Source organism: Alexandromys fortis, unplaced genomic scaffold (genome assembly GCF_014885135.2).
Source record: "Alexandromys fortis isolate MF-2015 unplaced genomic scaffold, M_Fortis_MF-2015_v1.1 scaffold_218, whole genome shotgun sequence".
NCBI lineage: Eukaryota > Metazoa > Chordata > Mammalia > Rodentia > Cricetidae > Alexandromys > Alexandromys fortis.
This window is the reverse complement of record NW_026068112.1, coordinates 1,611,823-1,635,758: the sequence shown is the minus strand read 5'-3', so window position 1 is coordinate 1,635,758 and position 23,936 is coordinate 1,611,823. Positions and strand designations below refer to the sequence as shown.

The 23,936-nt window shown below is 45.3% G+C and overlaps 1 protein-coding gene across 5 annotated transcripts; it reads left to right on the top strand.

The window, feature by feature from the left end:
* Window positions 1–6,787: 6,787 nt before the first annotated feature.
* On the top strand, window positions 6,788–15,734 carry Rfx5 (regulatory factor X5). 5 transcript variants are annotated; one of them, XM_050124668.1, is made up of 11 exons: window positions 6,788–6,864; window positions 7,917–8,094; window positions 8,930–9,061; window positions 9,240–9,273; window positions 9,582–9,664; window positions 10,122–10,241; window positions 10,421–10,540; window positions 10,665–10,746; window positions 11,015–11,216; window positions 11,913–12,016; window positions 12,410–15,734. In XM_050124668.1, the coding sequence occupies exons 3-11, from the start codon at window positions 8,949–8,951 to the stop codon at window positions 13,574–13,576; spliced, it is 2,025 nt and encodes a 674-aa protein (XP_049980625.1). In that variant the 5' UTR covers window positions 6,788–6,864; window positions 7,917–8,094; window positions 8,930–8,948; the 3' UTR covers window positions 13,577–15,734. The 5 variants fall into 5 exon arrangements, with proteins under 5 accessions (XP_049980625.1, XP_049980624.1, XP_049980623.1 ...); XM_050124667.1 differs by having other exon boundaries at window positions 6,789–6,864; window positions 7,917–8,165; XM_050124666.1 differs by lacking the exons at window positions 6,788–6,864; window positions 7,917–8,094 and adding an exon at window positions 8,356–8,705 and having other exon boundaries at window positions 12,410–12,503; window positions 12,708–15,734.
* Window positions 15,735–23,936: the final 8,202 nt, after the last annotated feature.

The window sequence follows — 23,936 nt, the reverse complement described above, 5'->3', positions numbered from 1 at the left end:
CCCTGGGGTGAAACAGACAGACACATGGAATGGGATAGAGCACCTACAACTAAAATGGCAAAACTATGCTCACTTAACGTTTGACTAAGAAGACAAAAACATAATTTGGAAAAAAGGTAGCCTAGTCAACAAATGGAGCTGACAAAACTGGCCATGCTTCCAATCACAGATATATAAGCAGGCAGATATCTTGTGAGTTTGAGGCCAGCCTGGTCTACATAGCAAGTTCCGGGACAGTCAGGGCTGTACAGCCAGAGCTTTAAAAATTTTTATTTATTTTATCATTTTTTTTTCGAGACAGGTTTTCTCTGTGTAGCTTTTTGGAGCCTGTCCTGGAATTCACTCTGTAGACCAGGCTGGCCTCAAACTCACAGAGATCCACCTGCCTCTGCCTCCCAAGTCCTGGGATTAAAGCTGTGTGCCATCACTGTCCAGCTCGAAACTCTTTTAAAACGACACCAGCAGCACAGGAACTAACCCCAAGTATCAACAAACAGAACTACAAGAAAATAAAGGTTATGTAGAGCAGAGGAAACAATTATTAGAATTAACAGACAACCTTCAGAATGAAAGAAAATCCTTACTAGTCACAGTTCAGGCCAGAATTTACAAAGAATTGCAGAAATTAATTAACAAGAAAATAAAACTGCCAATCACTAAAGAGCAAATAGACATTTTCCAAAAGGGAAATGCCAGCATGAATGGCCAGAACCTTAGAGACAAGCGCTCACTCTGTAGCTTTGGCTGGAACTTACCATGTAGACCAAGCTGGTCATGAACTCAGAGATTCACCTGCTTCAGCCTCACAAGTGCAGGGATTTCACAACTGCAGGGATTAAAGGTGTGTGTCACCATGTCTGGAAACAAATAACTATTTTTAAAAGTGTTCAATATCCCTAGCTATCAGGGAAACACAAATTAAACTACTCTGATATACCAGCTCACCCCAGTGAAGATGGCTGTCATCAAGAAATCTGACAACAAATGCTGGAGAGGCTGTGGACAGAGAGGAACCCTTATTTACTGTTGTTGGGCTGCAAATTAATACAGCCATTGTGGAAGTCAGTCTGTAGATTCCTCGAAAGATGAAAAATAGAACCACCATATGACCCAGCTATTTCACTTCTGGGCATGTACCCAGAGAAGTCTGTGCCTTACCATAGAGATACTGTACATTCATGTTTAATTGTTGCTTTATCAGTATAGGACAGAATCTGAATCAACCTAGTTGTCAAGAGATGAATGGATAATGAAAATGTGGTATCAATACTACTCCGTTGTAAAGAAAAATGAAGTTAAAACATTCCAGGAAAATGGACCCAGGCTGTATGATTCTAAGCAAGATCACAATCTCAGAAAGAAACAATCTACATGTTCTCATACTCAGAATCTAGCAATGATGTATAAATGTAAATGAATGTATATGTAGGTTCAGTATAACATAAAAAAGAACAAAAAAGGCTAACCATCAGGGAATGAGAGGGTCTGAGGGTAGGTAATTGATGTGGGATTCCCCTCTGTATGCTATATGTTTTACTACCTTTGGTGGCCTATAGCAGGGCAGACTATAGCCAGGCTGGAAGAGATATAGAGAGAGAGCAGGCAGAGTCAAGGAGACACCATGTAGCTGCTCAAGGAGAAAGATGCAGGAACCTTACCAGTAGGCCACAGCCTCAGAGAGAGAGAGAGAGAGAGAGTAGGTGGAGTCAGAGAGAGGCCATATAGCCATCAAAGGAGACAGATACCCAGGAACCTTACCAGTAAACTACGTGCCTCATGGTAAAATATAAAATAATAGAAATGGGTTAATCTAAGATGTAAGACCTATCTAGAAATACACTTAAACTATTGGCCAAACAGTGTTACAATTACTACAGTTTCTGTGTGATTATTTAGGGTCTGGGCAGTCAGTACGAATGAGCAGCCTCTGCCTACAGATTGGAACCCAAACTGTTGGGACTGATGCCTGCCACCCACTTCGGGTCTGGGTGCTTGTGTGCCCACTCGGGGTCAGGAGGAAAGTAGCTGAGACCATGCCCACAGCTTAGCACTCCCCACCTGGGCAGGCAGTGGGATTGGGTCTGTTAGGCGTGCATAGGCAGGAGAGCATGGCGAATTCCTGCCGCTATACACAGAGATGTTTCCAGGCCGCGCAGTGTGCTGTATGGCAGATTTAGCTTTTACTCAGATAGAAAGGGTATATATGCTGCACCATGCTACCCAGAGTTGAGGTGGTGAGGACAGCTCCCACCCAGCAATCTCAGAGGCAGTGAACAGATCTCCACCATGTTGGATGGGCAGAGTCAAAAGGCAAAGCAGCCTTAGTCTTAGCCACACTGCTTAGCATTTTAAGAAGTGCTCCTAGACAGAAAAGGATTGCAGATACACAATGGGACAGATTCAGACATAAAAGACCTCTAAATGAGACACAATGTGATTAAAAAATATACCTAGGCTTGGGAGAGAGAAGAAGAGTATAGACAGCTATAAAAAGAAGTAAAGTCTTTAAAGAGATAGTAAAAGTAATATAAAAGAGTACAGACAGTCACAGATTAGAGGAGTAAAGAAAAATAAGTCACATAAAAATGGAAAATATACAGTCTGGATTATATATATTATTGTGTTATCTTTGAATTTTTTGACTATGAATGAGCTACATACAGAGAGACATTTCATTGTACTGGCTGCTAAGCTAAAGGTATCTTGACTTCAAAATTTGGGTCTAAGGATATGTTGCTTTGGAAAAGAGGTTCTGCTTTTGTTTCCACAGAGGATGAGAACCTGTGGATTCCTTCCAGACTAATGTGGTTTTCATGGAACAACACCCCCCCCGAAAGACTGCCATGAACACCCCAAAATATTTCACCCAACAAAAAGCAGGAAGCAATTTGTAGAGAACTATATCCAAATTCCCAAATACTGTTTATAAATGTTTGGTTACATTTAAAGGGGAAGAGATATTATATAAAGATTAATACTTTGCAATGGTATGGGCTTTGATATATTGATACAAATTTAAGGTCAATTTTGTTATATGTATATTTCTACTCTTGATTAAGGTATTGTGCTTGTGCAGATCATTTAAAAATGTAATGTATAATTAAGAAATATAGATTAATAGATAGTCATCTATAATAGTCAAGCTTGTAGTCATGTTAGCTAGGTTTTCTAGATAGATATATTTCAGATGGATATGTATTCTTCAAACCTTTCAAAGACTAATAGAATATGGCATTTAAAATGTCATAAAAAGAAATTAGGACTTTTCTTGACAATGAGACACATCTACTTCTAGCAGCACCAATATACTTCTAAAGGATGGTGGGCATTGAAGAGGTTCCTTATGGCATTGGTTAGCCAATTGGGCATGAAACTGCTCTTGCCTTTACTGCTTGACGGTATGCTGTATGAACTGGACATGCAGGACCCACAGAGAAATGACTGCTGAAGTTACCTAAATAAGGTGAGGCAGTTCTTCAGGGTTCCTGCTTCATAAGAGAACTGCCAGAAATTTTCCAGAACACAGAAGAAAGCAACTGATGGACTTTCCCATTATAAGGCATAAGAGATCTTCAGATTTCCTGCTTCATGGAAAAGTCTGCCTGATACTATGGGCCTGTAGGCTAAAGATGGATGCTCCAATGGTACAGAACTTTGGGTGACTGTCCAGGCAGTGAGATGTCTCTGTCAATTCTAGAGTTTTGGAAGTTGCTTAAAATGTACGTCCTGTTTACTTAGGTAATATTATATCCTTTTGGAGTTTTTGATGGAGTTGAAGAATAGATAGTTATAATCATAGCTTTCCTTAGTTACAATAACAGACAAAGTAGATATAAATATTGTAACTATAATTCTTGCTTGATAACTGTTTTATGTAAGCTTGCTATGTTAAAGTTAAAGCCTTCCTTTTATTTAGACAGAAAAGGGGCAGTAATGTATGCTGTGAATTTTTTACCTCCATTGGTGGCCGATAGCAGAGCAGATATAGCCAGGCTGGAAGAGAAATACAGAGAAAGAGTAGGCAGAGTTAGAGAGATGCCATGTAGTCACTGAAGGAGACAGATGCTCAGGAACCTTATGGGTAAACCATGAGACTCATGGTAAAATACAAAATAATAGGAATGGGTTAATTCAAGATGTAAGAGTTAGTTAATAACTATTAATAACTAGGCTAATAGGCCAAACAGTGTTTTAATTAATATAGTTTCTGTGTGATTAATTTGGGGTCTGGGCAGCTGGGAAACGAACGAGCAGTCTCCACCTACAGATAATGACCACAAGTTATAAGAGGACATAAAGTTAATTGTTTTTCTAGTTCTAATTCTGTCATATTTGATATTGAAAGTGTAAAAGTGTAAAAGAGCTTCCATTCTGAGTGCCAATTAAGTTCACTGAGTTCTACAGACTTGAGGTCTGGTTAATTTTAGTACATAGTGTTTTTCTTTATTTGCAAATTTTTTAAATAATAAAGTTCATAAGATTAGAAAAGATAATAAAAACAAGGTTGGAGATTATACTACAAATAGAAATATAATATAATAACATATATAATAAAATATTATAAATATAATAAAATAAATACACCAGGCTGGAGAGATGGCTCAGCAGTTAAGAACACTGGTTGCTCTTCCTGAGGACCCGGATTCAATTCCCAGCACCCATGTGGCAGCTCACAGATGTTTGTAACTTCAGTTGTGGGACCAGACACCATCACACAGACATTCATGCAAGCAAAACACACACACACACANGCAAAACACACACGCACACACACATTAAATAACAAAGCAATGGATTAAAGAAAGACCACCATGAAGATGTGTGAGATCCAGTTCTCTGAAGAAGCCACATTCATCCTGTGGACTGCATGGCCCCAGCTGACTAGACCATCACAGCTCTGGAGCATGGGGACTCATGCCTATAAAGCAAACACCCAGAAGACTAAAGCAGGAGGATTGCAATGAGTTCAGGGTGAACATTGGGTTCATGAAGGGTTCAAGGTCAGACTTTGCTAGAGTGAAACCATGTATTTAAAAAGAAAGAAAAAGACAAACAAAAATCACAGTTGTAAAAAAATGTGTCACCAAAATTATCTTGAGCTATCGTAGGTCCTTAGGCCAATCGCCTTCACTTTTTGTCTGACCTAACAATCTCCTGACTTCTTAATAAACTTCTTAAAATGTACCCACAGTACTAGTCAATGTCCAGCTTCCACCAAACCTACAGCTCAGAGTGGTGTAAATCACACTGTGAAAACCGAATAGAAACTGCCAGCAAACCCCACAGCACTTCTTTCCCCAGGACTAACAGATGCTGGTAGCAGTGTTTAAAATGGGTCTGGGGGCTCAAGAAAATGGCCGCATGTTCAGCTTGCTTTCTGCTGCTATGTGGGACACTCTGACCAAAAGCACCTTGGAGAGGAAAAGGGCTTATTTCATCTCACACTTTAGGTAACAATCTCTCTGATGAAAGCCTGGCCAGGAGCTTGAGGCAGGAGCAGAGTGGAGCCATGCAGGGAAGGGGTGCACTGGCTTACTCCGCTACCTAACTTTCGCTGCCTTTCTCACAGGGCCCAGGACCCAACCTAGAGACAGCACTGTCTACAGAGGACTGAGCCCAACATCAACTAGCAATCAAGAAAATGCCCCAGACCAATCTCAACTGAAACTCCCTCAAATACCTCTAGGCGGTGTCAAACTGACAGCTAAGTCTAGGAAGCTGTACACTCCAAAGTGTCTGAGCAAGGCGAGAGGTTTTACTCCTGCAAAAGGGGCGTAGCCGTGTTTTAAGTGAGCACACCGCACTTAGGCGTTTATTCCTAAAGACGCTGTGCCCATTCTGAGAGCTCAGAAGGCCACCTCATAGACTCAGAGGCTGGAAGCACTGTTAAGTAGCAAAGTGCAACTCCCAAGCACAGCATCTGAACTGACCTTAACAAAGAGAGCAGCTTTGAACACACTACTTCAGTCCTAGGAAAATACTGATGGGGGGGGGGGTCTATCCGATGTCATATTTACCAATTCCTTTAAAGATAGAATTTACTCACTCTCATGAACTCTTCCATAGAAAGGCAGGTGGGTCTCTGTGAGATCGAGGCCAGCCTGGTCTACAGAGCGAGTTTCAGGACAGGCTCCAAAGCTACACAGACAAACCCTGTCTTGAAAAACCAAAAAATATTTCATCCCCATTTTCTACAGTGAGGAAATGGGCCCCAGGCTGCAGGGAATGAGACCACAAGAACCACCTCCTTTACAAAACACTGTGGTCAGGACTGGCCATATGACTTGGGACGTCCCATCTCTGCTGCAGAACAAAATGCATTCATTTAAGAGACTGTTGATGTGGATGGAGTGCATGACCACATAAGATAGGTGCGAAACTCGGCATGTGCCTCTTTCATCAGGATCCTGACAGACCTTCAGAGGGTGAAGACGCATAAGCTATCACGCACAGGCTTCTCTGTAGGGAAAGGTGCCACAGTACTAAATTTCTTCATGCGGGGGTAATCAAAGTTCCGGTGCTCACCAACTGGGTAACTACAGGGATACAGCTCCTAGGAAGGAGATGAGCTTGGAGAGCAGACAGAGAGGAGGACTAAAGAGAGGCTCGACAGACAGGCTTCATTCTGGAAAACCGGCAGAGGGGTGGGGTGAGGTGTCATTGGTGTGAGGGCCTGAACCGGCTGGTTTAGGGCAGAGGAGGGAAAGGAGGAAGCGCCTACACAATTTCCTTTTGTGGCCAATGGTCAGCAGTTACGAGGGAGGGAGGGTGTGCAGTGGGTGAGTCAGGCCACCAGTAAACAGCTCTTGTGGGCTACTGGGGTAAAAGGGAGGACAAGGCAAGGATCTGGGAAACGAATTGGCAGTAAGTTACTTTAATTCTGGGAGTTGTCATTGCTTAACTAACATGGAGGTGCTTTACAAACCTGCACGAGCATGCCTAACAATAGAGAAAATGTTTTCATTTAATGTAGTACAGCTGCTAAAGGTTTGAAGATTCCCTGTGGAAGGGAGGAAGCCTGCTGTTTGAGGTTGTCCGCCACCGGGGGATGAAAAAAAGAGGGGCAAACAGAATGGTTCAACTGGCTTTATACCCAAAAGGAGTTACAGGATTTTATGATGAATTACCATCACTAGTCATCATTTTCTAGCAATGCTTTAAACAAAAAACAAACAAAAATCACCCAGTGATTCTTTGGGCAGGTCTAACCACCAAAAGCAAAAATTAAACATGGTAGCTATGGCCACTCCATATTTTTGTTTTTGTTTTTTTCGAGACAGGGTTTCTCTGTGGCTTTGGAGCCCGTCCTGGAACTAGCTCTTGTAGACCAGGCTGGTCTCGAACTCACAGAGATACGCCTACCTCTGCCTCCCAAGTGCTGGGATTAACGGCGTGCGCCACCACCGCCCGGTGGCCACTCCATTTTGTAAAGCTCCCCAATTTTAGCGAAACAATGTCAATTCCTGAAACCAAAGAAATTCGGTTCGCACAACCAAAGTAACTTGTTTTTCTAGATTCCTCCGTGTCCTAACGACCCCCCAGTAATGAGGATCTTTACCAACCTCCTGAACATTTTAAACTCACCTTTTCCCCAGCTACCCCTAGCCACCCACTTTCCTACCCCGTAACTCCCTTCCGCGGTTCTGGGACCCTCTACGCAGGTCTTTAAGGCCCTCGCTCGTTCCCTTATCCGTCTTCTCGGTGACCTTACAGCGCAGGATCAGAGGGCACAAGAGCAGACGCTCCAGACGCAGCGGGCACTCGGGCTTTCATCCTGCGGCCCCTTTAAGAAAAGAACCCTCTCCGGACCCGCAGGCCTAACCGACCCCAGTTTTAACCGAAACCTAACCTGGACTTCCCCCTCTTGACTCAAATAAGACTAACTTTGGATTTTCCCTCCCCTCTCGACCAATCAGATTCTGTTACCAGGCAGACTTTCACTGCCTTCGTCTTGGTGGCTGCAACGACCAATCACCGAGTAGGCCGCGCGAGTATCCAGGCAGATCGCAGCTGGCACAACCATTCAGAAAAAGGAAAATAAAAGCAACGCACGAGCCCGCCGGCCGGGCACCGTGGGGCTGGGCTGGAGCGAAGGTAGCCAAGGGGCTAGTTTCTCTTTCTCTCTCACCTATCTAATGTCCGTGCTGGAAGGTGACAGTTCCGAGGTAGGAGGGGCGACAGCACTTGGGTGCCAGCAGGACCAGCTTTCCGCAGCTCCTCACCCGTGCGCACGTGCCCGAATCTGGGACCCGGTTCCCCGCAGGGTTTCCTGCGCTGCGTCTCGAGAGTTCGGAGACCGAGACCCCCTCCCTCGCCCGGACCAGCACCAGGGGATGGGATGGAGGGGCTCGGGGGGGAGTGGGGACGCCACGGGGTGGGATGTCGTGGGATGACGTAGGGTCCGCGCCGCGGCGAGGGGGGCAGCGGGGGAAGCCGTGGCGAGACTCAGTAATGAGAACTTGGGCCCAATTTTTTTCAAACCTGGAAGGGCCGAGTATGTTCGTATCCCTTCTGACCTCCCAGGCAAAATCAATGGCGAAGAGTCTAATCTCGGAGAACTTTGGTTTGTCGTTATTGTTAACCCCCTCGGGGGGTGTGGGGGCGGTTGCAGCACTGAGAGAAATTATAAGATTTCTTTCTAACGTGGATTCCTCCACTCCTATCTCTTCCCATAGCAGTTTGCCAGATTTGAGAGACTTCAAAAGGTGGGGCATATAGAGTGGAGATGTCAGAGATCGCTTTGGGTCTAGAAGGGCCTGACAAAGTAACGGAATAATAATTCTAATTTTAGAGAGGGCTAGTGGTGAGGAAAACCACTGGGGGAAGCTTTGCTTCTGTTTGCGTTTCTGGGTAGAAGCAGGATTGCCCTGGGGTTCAGGGGAAAAGAAGCTTGGTGGGAGTTAAGTTCTCGGGTCTTGTCTTCTCCAAGCGTGAATCCTCATGCTGGGATGGCAGAAGATAAACCTGATGCTAAGAGCCCCAAGGCCGGGGCAAGGCCCCAAGGTGGTGCTGAAACTGGGGAACCGACCACCCTTCTTCAGAGGCTCCGAGGTACCATTTCGTAAGTAATGGGCTCTGCCTCCAAACCCTGTTCAGACCCAGCTGTAGGTCCTTGTTAGCCTCCACTCCTCCCTCAGGCAAGGTCTGTGGTCTTGGTAGCAGTTGGGTCCTTTTTCTGTCTCTAGCAATCAAAGGGATGGGGAAAGCTTGTGACCTCCAGCTTTTCTTCTTCCCCACAGCAAGGCCGTGCAGAACAAAGTAGAGGGAATTCTGGTAAGCAAGTTGGGCAAGGGCGATGGAAGCGGAATTGCTGAGGGTGGTGGTGGGGATGGTGGCAATGATGAGGGGAGCTTCAGACCTCCTCCTGCTGCGACCTCTGTAGGCTGATCAGATCAAACCCCGCCCCCTCCCCTCCATGGAAGCCCAAGGTTCCTCAGTACAGTGAACCCTCAACCTCAAGGCATTTCTTAGGTCCCTTCTCATTCTGACAACCTGACCTTAAGAGTTGCTGGACTTTATGGTCAACGTCAGATTACTCACTGGGTCCTTCACCTCTTCCACCTCTGTTCCCTCTGTCTCAGCAAGAAGTACAGAAGTTCTCTGACAACGACAAGCTCTACCTCTACCTTCAGCTGCCCTCAGGGCCCAGCGCTGGAGATAAAAGGTAACCTGGTGTTAATGTTTTAAATGTCACAGGGTCTGATTTTGAGTCTCACTGTGATGAGTCAAAAAGGAGGAGTGGGGTTTGAGAGATGGCTCAGGGGTTAAGAGCACTGGCTACCCTCACATAAGACCCAGGTTCAATTCCCAGCACCCACAACTGTCCATAACTGCAGTTTCTGGGAATCTTGATACCACTTTCTAACCTCCATGGGCATCAGGCACATATGTGGCACACATTCATACATGCAGGCCAAAACGAAATGAAAACAAAACAAACAAACATACAAAAAGGAAAAAAAACAGACACATAACAATGATCTTTTAAAAAAATTAAAAAGTAGGCGATGCATAGCTGGTGTCCTGCGCTGGACTGGTTTAGCAGAGAGAGGTGGATTTGGGACTAGCTGATTTGGTCCAGCACTGCTGAAGTGTATATATCCCTTTCTCTTGTCTTACAGTTCAGAACCAAGCATACTTAGCAATGAGGAATATATGTATGCCTATAGGTGGATCCGCAACCACCTGGAAGAGCACATGGACACCTGTCTGCCAAAGCAGAGTGTCTATGATGCCTATCGGTGCGTAAGAAGGTGGTGCCCGGCTTGTTGGGCACAGGACTATACCCTTACCCCTGAAGCTCCTCCTGCCTTACTAGAGTGTGAGCTCTTAAAGGGTTCCCCACACTTGGTCGCTGGGAACCCTCTGGAGCCCACCAGTAGCCTTCTCTGAATAGCTTCGCTCTACCCTCCTCACTCAGAAAGTACTGTGAGAGTCTTGCCTGTTGCCGCCCACTCAGCACAGCCAACTTTGGTAAAATCATCAGAGAGATCTTCCCAGACATCAAGGCCCGAAGACTCGGCGGTCGGGGCCAATCCAAGTATCCTTGACTGAGAGATTAAGACTGGAGGACCTGGGGAGGAAAAGGTGCCATACAGAAGCAGCTTAACTTGCCTGAGAGGCTTGAAGAGCCCCAGTTTTGTTTGCTCCTTAACTTGCATCAGATATTGCTACAGTGGCATCCGAAGGAAGACCTTGGTATCTATGCCCCCATTGCCTGGACTTGACTTAAAGGGCTCTGAAGGTGTAAGTAATGACTTCTCCCTCCCAGGTAAAAGACCGTGGGCTTTAGGACGTGTTCTGATGGCTGGAAAACCACAGTCATTTGTGCATTGCTTCTGGGGGACCATGTACCTTCCCTGTGGCGGAAGCATGGGAGGAAGAGAGCTTGGGTTTCTAGGTCTGAATGGGTAGGAGCTACTTGTGTCCTCAGTTGTTCTGCTCTCTTCAGTGGCCGGGGAGGGACAAGTCATTTGCGTAGTGATCTAACTGAGCATGTCTTTCTCCACCCCAGCCAGAAATGGGCCCAGAAGTAACCCCGGCACCTCGGGATGAACTGGTTGAGGCAGCCTGTGCCCTGACTTGTGACTGGGCAGAGCGGATCCTGAAACGGTCCTTCAGTTCCATTGTTCAGGTCGCCCGCTACCTGCTGCAGCAGCATCTCATCTCTGCCCGATCTGCGCATGCTCATGTGCTTAAGGCCGGCGGGCTTGCTGGTGGGTGGGCCCCTTTTGTCAGAGAAGTCTTGAGCCACTTTGAGCTTTTTTTTTCCCTGGAGGTGGGTGGTGCAGAGTCTCACTGTGTTGTCAGAGATGGACTAGAACTCCCAGGCTCTAGCATGCCTGCCTCAACCTCTGAACAGGCACACACCATTGTTCAGTGATATCATTTTCAGCTCTGAAGGCCTTCCTGAATACATTGGTAGACACAGCGTGGATTGCTTTCTCTTCCCGGGGATCCCTTTTATGTGGGTGGATAGGTGTGCAAGCCAGGTGGCGCTCCAGTCATGCTTCCGTCGCCAGTGTGTAACCAGTTGAACTATCAGCCCAGCCCGTCCTGGAGCTGCTGCTGCTTCTTCTTTTTTTTTTTAATTAATTTATTTTTTTTTAAAAAAAGATTTATTTATTTATTATATATACAACATTCCTTCCATGTATGTTTACATGCCAGAGGAGGGCACCAGATCTCATTATAGATGGCTGTGAGCCACCATGTGGTTGCTGGGAATTGAACTCAGGACCTCTGGAAAAACAGTCAGTGCTCTTAACCTCTGAGCCACCTCTCCAGCCCCTGGAGCTGCTTCTTAAGACATCCTTTAAGCCGCTTTCCTGCCTGTCCCAGGCAGTCAGGTTCGCTTCCATACCTTAGTTTTCTCCTCACGCTTGCTTTATTTCCATCGGCTGCCTCTGCAGAAGAGGATGAAAGAGCCCCTCGAGAACGGTCGTCATGCAAATCCAAGAACGGTGTAGAGAACCAGGAAGGTGGAGGTCCTAAGAAGCCAGAGAGACCAGCCCAGGTAAGCGGCTGATGCCTCTGACTTTGCGGCCTAGGGTTTTAGTGTACCCTTCCCAACGTGAACCTCCTTTCACGACTAGTACACCAAGCTCCTTCTTTTTCTCCTGTATTCAGCCTTGTTTTATTAGTGAATTTTAGATTTATTTATTTTATGTGCGTGAATGTTTTGCTTGCATGCATGTATGTGTACCACATGAGCCCTGGTGCTTAAGGGGAGAAAAGGATGTCAGGGCCCCTGGAACTAGAGTTACTGTTGTAGGCCACTCTGTGTGTGAGGGACTTGAATCTGGATCTCCTGCAGGAACAACAAATCCTCTTCGCCCCTGAGCCATTTCTCCAGCCCCTGTATTCGCCACAGTCCTTATAACTTCTTACGGTTCTATTGGCATTTTAGCCTCCTAAGGAGCTAGAAGCCCGAGCTGGGACTGAAGCCCCAGGGCGTGGAGAACGGAAGAAGAGTGTGATTGACAGCTCAGCTCCAGCAGCCAGTAAGCCTCAAGTTAATGCCCTTGTGGCCCGACTGCCTATGCTCCTTCCCCGAGCACCACAATCACTTACACCCATACTGACTTCTAAGCTTCCTTCAGGCACTCTCAAAGTAGCTACATTGCCTCTGCCCACTAGAGTTGGGGGACCCCAGGCAGGTGTGCCCATCATTAACATGATCTTACCACCTGTTCCTGCTTTATCAGGCGCTGGGGCTGGACTTGGGCCTGGGCCTGGGCCTGGACCTGGACCTGGACCTGGACCTGGGCCTGGACCCGGACCCGGGGCTGGGCCAGGGCTTGGGCTCGGAGCTGCACCTGGGCTTGGAGCTGCGCCTGGGTTCGGAGCTGGGCCTGGGCTCGGAGCTGGACCTGCGCCTGCCCCTGGATCTGGACCTGGACCTGGGGTTGGGGCTGGGCGAGTTCCACCTAGGGCACTCATTCTGCCTCGAGGCACAGAGAACAGGGAGGGAGGCATAAGTGGTGACCCACGACCCCATGACAAGGGTGTCAAAAGGACAGCTGAAGTGCCTCTGAGCGAAGCCAGTGGACAGGACCCGCCAGTTAAAGAAGTGAAACAAGAGACAGAGGACACAGTAAGTGAAGCAAAAAGGAAGCGGGGACGCCCTCGGAAAAAGCCAGCTGGGAATGGGGAGAGACACGCTGCTCCGGAGAAGCCTACACCTGCAGCTGCTGTGAACTCTCCTCGAACGCCAAGGTCACTCTGGGAGACGTGGGGCTCAAAGAGGGAAAACAACTTAGTTGGGAGACAAGAAAGAGCAGGGCCAGTGGGTGAAGCTGAGAAGGAAGCAGTGTCTCCTCAAGGTCAGGAAGATGGCACTGTGTCCAAAGGAGAAAGGAGCCTGAGTGCCCAGCCAGCCAAAGACGCAGAAGATAAGATTCCTCTCATCACCTCAAAAGTGAGTGTTATCAGGGGCAGAATTCAAAAGGACGCTCTCCCGATGATAAAGGGAGAGGCTGACCCTGCAGCACAGGGTAACAAAGGGTTAAAGGGTCATGTACTTCAAAGTTCCCTAACCCATGAGCATAAAGACCCCAAAGCAACACCCCCATGACAGGTGTGTGTGTGGAAGAATGGCTATGTTCATGCCTGCCTGGTAGAGACCCTTTTCAGCACCTGCTTCTCATTCAGCTACTAGTCTTTCCCTAAAGGAGCCCATTGGCCTGGCTTGTGTAGTGCCTGGTGGCTGCTTCAGACCTTTCCAGCTCAATCCTTGACTTTAGCACAAGCAGTAAATCTGTAATGACCTTCCCACCTAGATCCCTGTGCTCTCCTGGGGGCAATAGAGAGAGGGTGAATGTGAGTGTAGGGTAGAGATACTCTGGCTTCTAATCATAGAAAACTTAGAACTCAAGATAAAAGCTATTTATTGGCTTATGAAATTGGAAAGTCAAGATGCGGTACTGGCTCCAGGTGAGGCTTGATCTGGTTGCTCAGTATGTTTCTCACTGCTTCACCTAATGTAAAATCATTCTTAGTTCAGACCACTTAACCGCTGCCAGCACTCCTAGGATTGTGTTTGACTATTATATCTAAGCAGAAAAAAAAAAGGGTATTATTGTGTCAGGAATCCCAGCAAAAACCCAAAGATTTACCATGATTAAACCAACCTGGGTCAGGTCTATCCTTGACCAACTAGTGTGGCCAGGAAGATGTTTATGCTAATGTGTTTATTACACATCATAGACCAGCTTTGGAGAAAAGGGTGGAATAGGCCTTCTCACAACACAGACTCCCCAGATGGAGACGGGGTGGCGTGGAGAGTTGCTGGAAGTGTCTTGTAGCTTGCTAGGCTGAGGTGAGCTGGACTGCTGCTTTTGTGAGTCTTGCATTTCTCTCACGGTAACTCCTATCTCATTGTAGTCTGGGAAGGACAGAGGAAGCCATTCTCTCCAGAGTCTCTTCCTTCTCACATGGCAGCGTTTCCACCTCTGTCTCACAGGCAGAGCTCCTGTAATGGTCTGCATTTTACTTTCTCAGTCCTACCTCCTACCCACCAGTCTGGTGTCCCGTTTTCGAGTACATGTCTGCATCCACCAGGTGTCAGTCTCTTGTGGTCCGTGTGTCAGGTCCTAGCCAGGACTGTGGGGCTAGGCTAGGTTAACAGAGGAGGTGGTACCGATTCTGCAAATCAGGGAGCACCAGCGGGAAGGACCCAGACACTGCAGATGCATCCTTGGGGACAGCAGGAAGCCAGCCCATGTTAATTGAGGACCTACTCTGTCTTTCCACAGGATAGCTTCTTGTCAGGGAATCTTGGTTCTTTTCCCCAAGAAATACAGATTTTTCTTTCAGGGAGATATCACTCATCTGTCCATTTATTTCCACAAGAGCAGATTTTTTTTAAAGTATAATAATATTTGATATCTATAAAGAAATATGTACTATAAATTATGAAATGAGTACCTATGACCCGTCATTCAACTTATACATTGAAACATTAAACATACTATTAGGTTTATGCCCCTCTTCCCTGCCTCTTCTTAGAGATAACCACTGTCTTTAATTTTATTCTCATTAATCACTTGTTTATGTATATTGGCCATGTGTGTATATATTCTTTAAGAATGTATTATTGTTTTGCTTGTATTTTAGCTTTACAAAAAGTTGTACTCTGTTAGTCCCTTGAAGTTTGCTCTTTTGCACTTAAAATTGTTTCTAAGATTCATCTACGTTGTAATAGCTATGATTCATTCATTTTCATCTGTATAATACCACAGCAAGCACATAGAACGCAACTTAGCCATTCACCTGTTGAACAACATTTGGGCTGTTTCTAAGTTTTTGTTATTATACACGATGCTGCTATGAACATTCTTGTATATGAGTGCCTTTGTTTTTAGTAAGATTTCTAAAGAGGTTTCTAAGATGGTCCTAGATGGTCCTTTTGGTCTGTGCACCCTGTGTTGGGGACCGTTGCCTCTTGTCTTACTTTATGGAAGAGTTTACATCATATTGAAATGAACTGTTCCTGAATGTTTGATAAAACTCACTTATAAAGCCATCTGAGCCTTATGGGAATTTCTTTGTGGGAATAATTTTTTTATTTTGTTTCATGCCAGGGTCCACTGTGTATCCCTGCAGTCCTCTCTGTGTGGCTCCATCTGCCTCTGTCTCTAAAGTGTTGAGGTTAAAGATGTACACCACTGTGCCCAGCTCTTTGTAGGCATAATTTTAACTACTGGTTCCAATTACTTAAAAACTATAAACTACTTTGCCTCCTGAGTCATTTTTCCAGTTTAGTGCACATTTTATATATCTTTTTCTTTGAAACAGAATCTCACTATATAGCCCTGGCTGGCCTGGAACTCACTGTGTAGATAAGGTTGGTCTCAAATTCAGAGATCCTCCACCTCCTCCAGAGTGCCCCACCATGCACAGCTCAGTGTTGTTCTCAAACATGAAGTTAATATATTTTAGTTTCCTTTCCACCCTACCCATGATCAGTTGTAGCAGAGTTTTCTTGTGAATTTTCAGGTGCTACTATGGGCTTTGTTGACCCTATCATTTATTTTCCACTTTGCTAATTATCCATAGTGTTTCCTGTTTTTTAAAGTTTGATTTTATGTTTCCATATAGTTATTTTTTCTTCTTTTTAAAGATACATTTGGATTTTTGTTTTTGTAGCCCAGGCTACTGTTGTGTGGAGAGGCTGCTTGTTTGTTTCCTGGCCACCTGGCTAGCTTACACCCAAAATAACCACAAAGAAACTATTAATTAAAACACTGCTTGGCCATTAGCACTGACTTCTTATTGCTTTAAATCTTACATATTAGTTTAATTCATTTTCATTAGTCTGTGTATCGCCACGTGGCAGTGGCTTACCCGAGATTGTAACCAGCGTCCATCTCAGGCAGAGGATCCATGGCTTCTCCCTGACTCTGCTCTTCTTCCTCCCAGCATTCAGTTCTGTTTTCCCTGCCTACCTAAACTAGGCCAAGGCAGTTTCTTTATTCATTAACCAATGAAAGCAACACACAAACAGAAGGACCTCCTACACCAGGCTACCTCTAAATAACTATGTAGCTGAAGATCACCTTGACCTTTTGATCCATCTGCCACTACTTTACAGGTGCCAGGTTACAGACATGTGCTACTATGCCCACTTATGCAATGCTGGGCTGGAACCAGGGTTCCATGCATGCTAGGCAAACTCTACCAACTGAGCTACATATATACCCTGCCCCCCTGAGCTACATATATACCCTGCCCCCCCTGAGCTACATATATACCCTGCCCCCCCTTTTATAATATCTTAATGTAGACAGCTTGTTATGGTTACAGGATAGCTTTTTGTTTTGTTTTGGCTTGGTTTTTTGGAGAGAACTCATAACAGTCTTGAGGGCTGAAATTACAGCTGTCACCCGTCATGCTGGTTTCAGGCTCTCTTCTGTGTTATGAACCTCCACGCTTAGCGAAGGCTGGAAGTCACATGGTATACAAGTACTCAGAGCACTGAGATACATACTCAGGCTTTGTTTTGTTTTGAGACAGGTTCTGGGCATGGTATATATCTCAGGATGATGTTGGAAGTCTGTGTAACCTAGACCAGCCCCTAACTTGTGATCCTCCTGCCTCAGCTTCCACAGGGCTGGGATTGTGGGTATGTGTCACATACCCAGCTATTTTAAAACTCCACTTCCCACAACTCATGAGGCTTTCTGTGCTGTATAATAATACCTTCATTATTATTTAATTTTTCAAATATTTAAATTACCTTCATGACTTTGTGTATGTATGTATATTACATATGTGTGCACACATGTAAAAGGCTGAGCTTGAAATTAGGTGTCTTCCTCAGTGGCTCTCACCCTACATGTCAAGGAAGAATATCTGTTGAGCCCAGCATTTCCTGTTTTGAGCTAGTCTGGAAATCCCTGATTCTGCCTTCTCCATGCCGGGATTACAGGCTGGCTTTCATGCCCCTCAAGCTTTGATTGCTCCAGTTCGCTCTGTCTCTCTTTTTATGTTTTAATTTTACCTATTATGCATACAGTGTTCTGCGCAGACCAGAAGAAGGCACCAGATCTCACTACAGATGGTTGTAAGCAACCATGTGGTTGCTGGGAATTGAACTCAGGATCTCCAGAAGAGCATCCAGTGATTGCTCCAGTTCTCACACACAAGCAAGCACTTTACCCTCTGCTACCATCTCCACAGCCCCCTTCATGACATGTTTTTTGGTGTATGTGGTGGGGTGAACGCACCTAGGACTTCGCAGGTGCTCTACCACTGGCTATGGCCCTAGTGCTTTATGAGTTATTTCAAAAATTTTATAAATTTCCAAGTACCCAAAATTTACATTTTGAAATCTTTTTGATATTGATTCTCAACTTTATCATTAATGTTCAAATAATGTCTCTGAAGGAGAATATGGTGCCTTCATGCCTGTAATTCCAGTGCTTGGGAGTCTGAGGCAAAGATTACAAGGTTGAAGACAGTCTGGGCTATATTGTAAGTTCTAACTTGGGCTGTAAGTGTGAGACGATTTCAGAAATTAACCAAACAAAGCAAGGTATGGGGACATGCCTGCAATCCCACGTTTAGGATGTAGAAACAGGAAGATCAGAAGTTTAAGGCCAACCTTAGTTACATAGTGAATATTAGGCTAGCCAGAGCTATGTGAGACCCTGTCTCAAATACACACAAAGCAAGAGTTGGGCAGGGTGCAGGGGGAGGGGACAGAGAGATGGTTCAGGAGTATGTTAGTTCCTGCAGCCCAGTTTTGTGGCTCACAACTGCCTAAATTCCAGCTCTAGAGGATCCTACATCTCCAGACTCTTTAGGTACCTGCACACATGCACACACACACACACAATTAAAATAACTTTAAGACTTTTTAATAGGTAGAATAATCTGATATAATTTACTTTATTTTATGTGCATTGGTGTAAAGGTATCAGATCCCCTGAAACTGGGATTACAGACATTAATCATGACAGACATGTGAGCTGCCATGTGGGTGCTGGGAATTGAATTTGGGTTCTCTGGAAGAGCAGCCTGTGCTCTTGACCACCGAGCCATCTCTCCAGTCCCCTGATACATATTTTCTAAAATACAGCCTCTTCTTCACAAACCTTCTTCACACAGAAAGTGTCTTTGGTACCAATTCTTTTAAATTTGTTGGGATTTTTATGTTTTCTGACTCACCCTGGGTATCTAAATCTGTGATGCCTCCTTGTCCGAGATAGCTCATGTACTCATCTATTTTGTACTTTGGGGTTTGGGGTGCATATTTTGTCAGTCTCCAAGAATCCTAAGGACCTAAACTAGAGATAATTCTCCACTGGCTTCTCCCAGGAACCAGGGCATGCACCAACCTAGGCACAAGCTGGCACTTTTGAGAACCCAGAGTTAGTGGTACGGAATGCCCACCACGTGGGAGGCTCAGGGTTGAAGTGAGGGGAAGTCCAGGCTTATTAGTAGTCCAGGATCTAAATAGAATCTATGGGTTTGGCTGTTGACAGAGCTCATGTGGGTGTCCTTGGGAACCTGGTTCTCCTACACACCACTCCTCGTTGTCATCACTCACCTTTTGCGTAGCTTTTGGCATAATGTCTTACACTTTCCTCTAGTGCTCTCCCTTGCTTTCTGATGAGCTCGGCATTATGCTAAGCTTAGGTGAGAGAGAGCTCTTGATCTGATCTGTGCTATCATGTATGTGTCTGTGAATGTGACTCTGGTATTTCCCCTTGTTTCCTGAAGTGCTGGGCACTGAGCACTGGTCTGTTTAGACTCTGTCTTTAGCCTTTCTAGTTGGGAAGGCGGACAAGCAATCATGTGCATAGCGTCAGTTTCCTGAGTGGTAAGCACAGAGCCCCTGAAGCCCGAGGGGCAGCATGCAGATCAGATAGGGATCAGGAAGGACTTCCTAGAGGACGTAAGCAGGATGCAATGGGAACCCCTGCTGACTCAGAAAGCGGGGACAGCATAGGGCATCGAGGGACCAGACAGCAAGCCCCCATGGTGAATATAGGGACAAGTGGGCTGAGTGATCTGAGGAGGCAGCGATGAAGGGGCGAGCGAGCATGAGCTAGTCAGGCCTATAAAGGTGAAGATGGCAGAAGCTTCCAGTAGAAGCAAGGGCACGTGGCATGGGGGGACAGAGCTGTGTGAATTAAGGTCGTTAGGCTTGGTGGCAAGTGCCTTTGCCCGCTGAACCCTTTTACTAGCCTGATTTGCATGGATTATTAAAAATTGCTTTGTCTATCCTATGTATCTATTGCTTTGTATATCCTATGTCAGCTGTAACCTGGGGTCTGGAGAGATGGTTCAGTCAATTAAGTACCCCTTTACAATGATCCCCAGCATCTCCCTAAAAGCCAGGCAGTGCAGCACACCTCTAACCTCACTGCTGGGGGACTGGGCAGACATAAGAGAATCCCTGAAACTCACTGGCTAGCAGCCCAGCTGGATCAATGAGCATCTGAAAGATGGAAAGCAATCAAGAAAGACCCAGCATTGACTTCTGCCATCGATCTAGCCCTTGTAGACCAGGCTGGCCTCGAACTCAGAGATCCACCTGCCCCTGCCTCCCGAGTGCTGGGAGTAAAGGCGTGTGCCACCACCACCGGCTTATTTTTTAATTGTGTTTTTCTTACGTGTCAGTGCATTCATACCATAGTGCGTGAGTACAGGTCGGGGACAACTTGGGAAATCAGTTCTCTCCTTTTGCCATGTGGGTCCTAAGAGTCAAACTCAGTAAGCAGTGTCAAGTGCCTCTGCCCTCTCAACCATCTTGTAGCGTGGCAGTCTTTTGCCTTTGGTTTGTTTGTTTTTGTTTTTTGTGTTTTTGAGACAGGGTTTCTCTGTGTAACCCCAGTTGTCCTTGAACTCACTTTGTAGACTAGGTTGGCATTGAACTCAAAGACTTGCCTGCCTCCAAAGTGCTTGGATTAAAGACTTGCACTGCCTCCTCCCCTCCCCCCACCAGCTCTTTTGTCGTTTATTTATTTATATTCATTTATTTATTTTTTTTGGCTTTTTGAGACAGGGTTTCTCTATGTAACCGCTCTGACTGTCCTGGAACTTGCTTTGTAGACCAGGCTGACCTCAAACTCACAGAAATCTGCCTGCCTCTGCCTCCTGAGTGCTGGGATTAAAGGTATGCACCACCACTGACCAGCTTTATCTTTTTTAAAACAATAATGGTTTTATTTATTCTTTGAGAATTTCGTGCAATATATTGTATTCTTTGCCCTCAACTCCTCCCCTATCTTGATAACCTCCCAATTTCATCTTCTTTCTCTCTTAAGCAAAAAGCACATGGAGTCCAGTTTGTTTGACTGATTACTGCCCAGAGTGTGGCTGGTAGAACCAGTGTTACTCCCCTGAAGGAAGGGGTTCTCCCTCTACCAGCCGCTGTCTGTCACTTGAGAATGGCTTCTTGGTGGGGAGTGAGACTTTGTGCCCACACCCCCACATCCACGTTGGGAGAGATCTCTGGCTTGAGCAGGTCTCGTGTGTGCCATCACAGCCTCTGAGTCTGTCTGTGTGTCTGCTGTGAAAACAGGTTCCTGAAAGTCACCTACCACCTCGGCATAGAGCCCCGAGCTCTGAGGGAAAAGAAGCCCAGTTAGGGCTGAGCCAACAATATCTCTTAAGGATGGAGGACAGGGCTGGGGGTACAGTTAGGGGTAGAGCACTTGCATGGCACACACAAAGCCTCAGTTTCAGACCCTAATCCCTCACAAAAGGAAAAGAGGCAAGCTACCCACTATGTAAATCAGTATAGAGAAGTTCCTACAAAAATACCAGAATACTAAGTGAGTTCTAGGACTTACATAGATGTGCTCTCTTTCTCTCTGTCTCTCTTTGTACTTATGCATGTGTCAATCACATATGGTGATGAACTTTTAATTATAGCACTTTGGAGGCAGAGACAGGTGGATCTCTGCGTTTAAGACCAGCCTGGTCTACAAAGTAAGTTTGACCAGCCTAGTTAGACCTGTCTCAAACACATACGCACACACACATGTACATATAGATTTACTTAGTAAAGATGAGATATTTGTTTACTGGAAAGGTCATGAATGCCAACCTTAGGTTTACCACTTACCATGTGTGAGTGTGTGTGTGTGCGGGTGCCTGTGGATAAAAGAAGAGGGTGTCAGATTCCCTCTGGAGCTGAAGTTACATGTGGTTTTAAGCCACCTGACATCTGAAGTCAGTGCTAAGAACTGAACTCTGGTCCTCCATAAGAACAGCAAGCACTCTCAACCACTGAGCTGTCCCTAGCGCTTCACAATACGGTGGTTTTTGTTTTGTTTATATTATTTTGTGTCTATGGATGTTGTGCCTCTGGAAGTCTGTGCACAGTGTGCATACTGCTGCCTGTAGAGGTCAGAAGGCATCGAATCCCCTGGAACTGGGGTTATGGAAACTTGTGAGCTGCCAATGAAATCTATTCAGAAGAGTGCCAAACATTGCTTCTAAAAGGGAAATAAGCCCCAAAGTGTGAGACTGCTGCACACAGATCCTAGTTCACGAAACTCTTAGTTCATATCACATATGCTCATTTCTTTTTCAGTGGTCACAGTATAAAATGCATTGGCGTCTTAAATGAGATTGTTTTTAAATGTGTATGTGTGTTTTGCCTGCATGTACTTATGTGTACCATGTCTGTGCCGGTCCCAGAAGACGGCATCAGATCCTCTGGCGCTAGAATGGTTGTGTGCCACTATGTGGATAATGGGAACTGAACTTGGGTCCTTTCTAAGAGCAATGAGTGCTCTTAGCCACTGAGCTATCTCTCCAGCTCCAGAATCTCCATTTAAAAAGCTAGGTGAGAGATGGCTCAGTGGTTAAGAGTTCAATTCCCAGCACCCACATGATGACACACAAGTATCTGTAATGAGATCTGGTGTCCTCTTCTGGTGTGCAGGCAGACATGCAGGCAGAACACTGTGTGCATAATAAACAAATAAATAAATAAATAAATAAATAAATAAATAAATAAATCTTATAAAAAGAAAGGATAAAAATCCAGGTGCAGTGGTGTTGCTTATAACCCAGCACTGGGGAGGCGAAGATCAGAGGGTCCCTGAGATTTCTCAAAAAATAACAAGCCCAAAGTGTATGGCACCTGAGGGAACGGCACCAGACGTTCTCCTCTAGCCTCCACAAGCTGTGTGTGTGCGCGCACACATACTTGCACACCAGCAAACGCCTGCACATACACATAAAAAGGTTCATTGGTGAGGAATTTAGAGAATAGTGCAAATATTATACTTCAATGTTGGATAGACTTCTCATGGTTTTGCTATTTGAAAATGAGATTTGAATGTAATGTGCTATGGTTTTATGACTGACACAGAGACTGACGGGAAGCTAAGAAACCAGCCCGTGATCTCAGCATTCAGGAGATGGGGGTAGGAGGCCAGGCTAGGTTATACAGGGAGATCCTGTTTTGTTGAGATAGGGTCTCTTTATGTAACTCTGCCTATCCTAGAACTCACTATGTAGACCAGGCTAGCTTTGAACTCACAAAGCCTCTGCTGGGAAGTCATCATACCCAACTTAAATCCTGTTTTGTTTGTTTGTTTCCCCAAACAACACAAAATAGGACTAAGGCTTAAAAAATAAAAGAAAAGGGAAATATAGAAAAATTAATTTAGTCAAACCTATGGATTTAAAATATTTTAAATTGATTCACTTTTGAAAAGTAGATATTCCCAAATAATACATCAGTGAAATAATTCACATTGTCTTACAATTTTACAAATCTTCTTTATGCCCCACTAAATCTCATATCTGCTTCTACATTCAACTTGATGCTGTAGCAACAAATACAACTTTTTCCTATGGATTCTTAGACTGCAAAGATAAATCCTTCCCTTCCTTTAGGACAGCATTTCTCAGCCTGTGGGTCGTGACCTCTTAGGCAAACTTCTGTTTCCAAAAATAAGTACACTACGATTCATAACAGTAGCAAAATTACAGCAGTGAAGTAGCAGCAAAATAACCTGATGGCCGGGGTCACCACCGCAGGAGGAGCTGTGTTAAAGGACGTGGAGGGTCACGGCCATGGGAGCGCAGACCTGACAGGACTGATTGTAATCCTAGCTGCTTGGGTGGCTGAAATGCGGTGGCAGGTTCAGTGCCTGCCTGGGCAACTTATTGAAAACCTAGCTCAAAAAGGGAGAGAGCCCAGTGGCAGAGCACTTGCTTAGCATGCAAGAGGCTCTAGATTCAATCTCCAGTACCGTATAAATAAATTAAAATGTCAAAATATAGGTAGGAACAAGGCTGGAATGTGTGTAGCAGAGAGTAAACAAAACAAAAACCCCAAACTCTCCAGATAAAAGCAGAAAGACAAAGCTATACATGCAAAAGCATTTACACCTCTGAGCCATAGAGCTAAACAGAAAATGTGAAATATACTTTCTACTCATGACTTAATTCTATGTGATTAT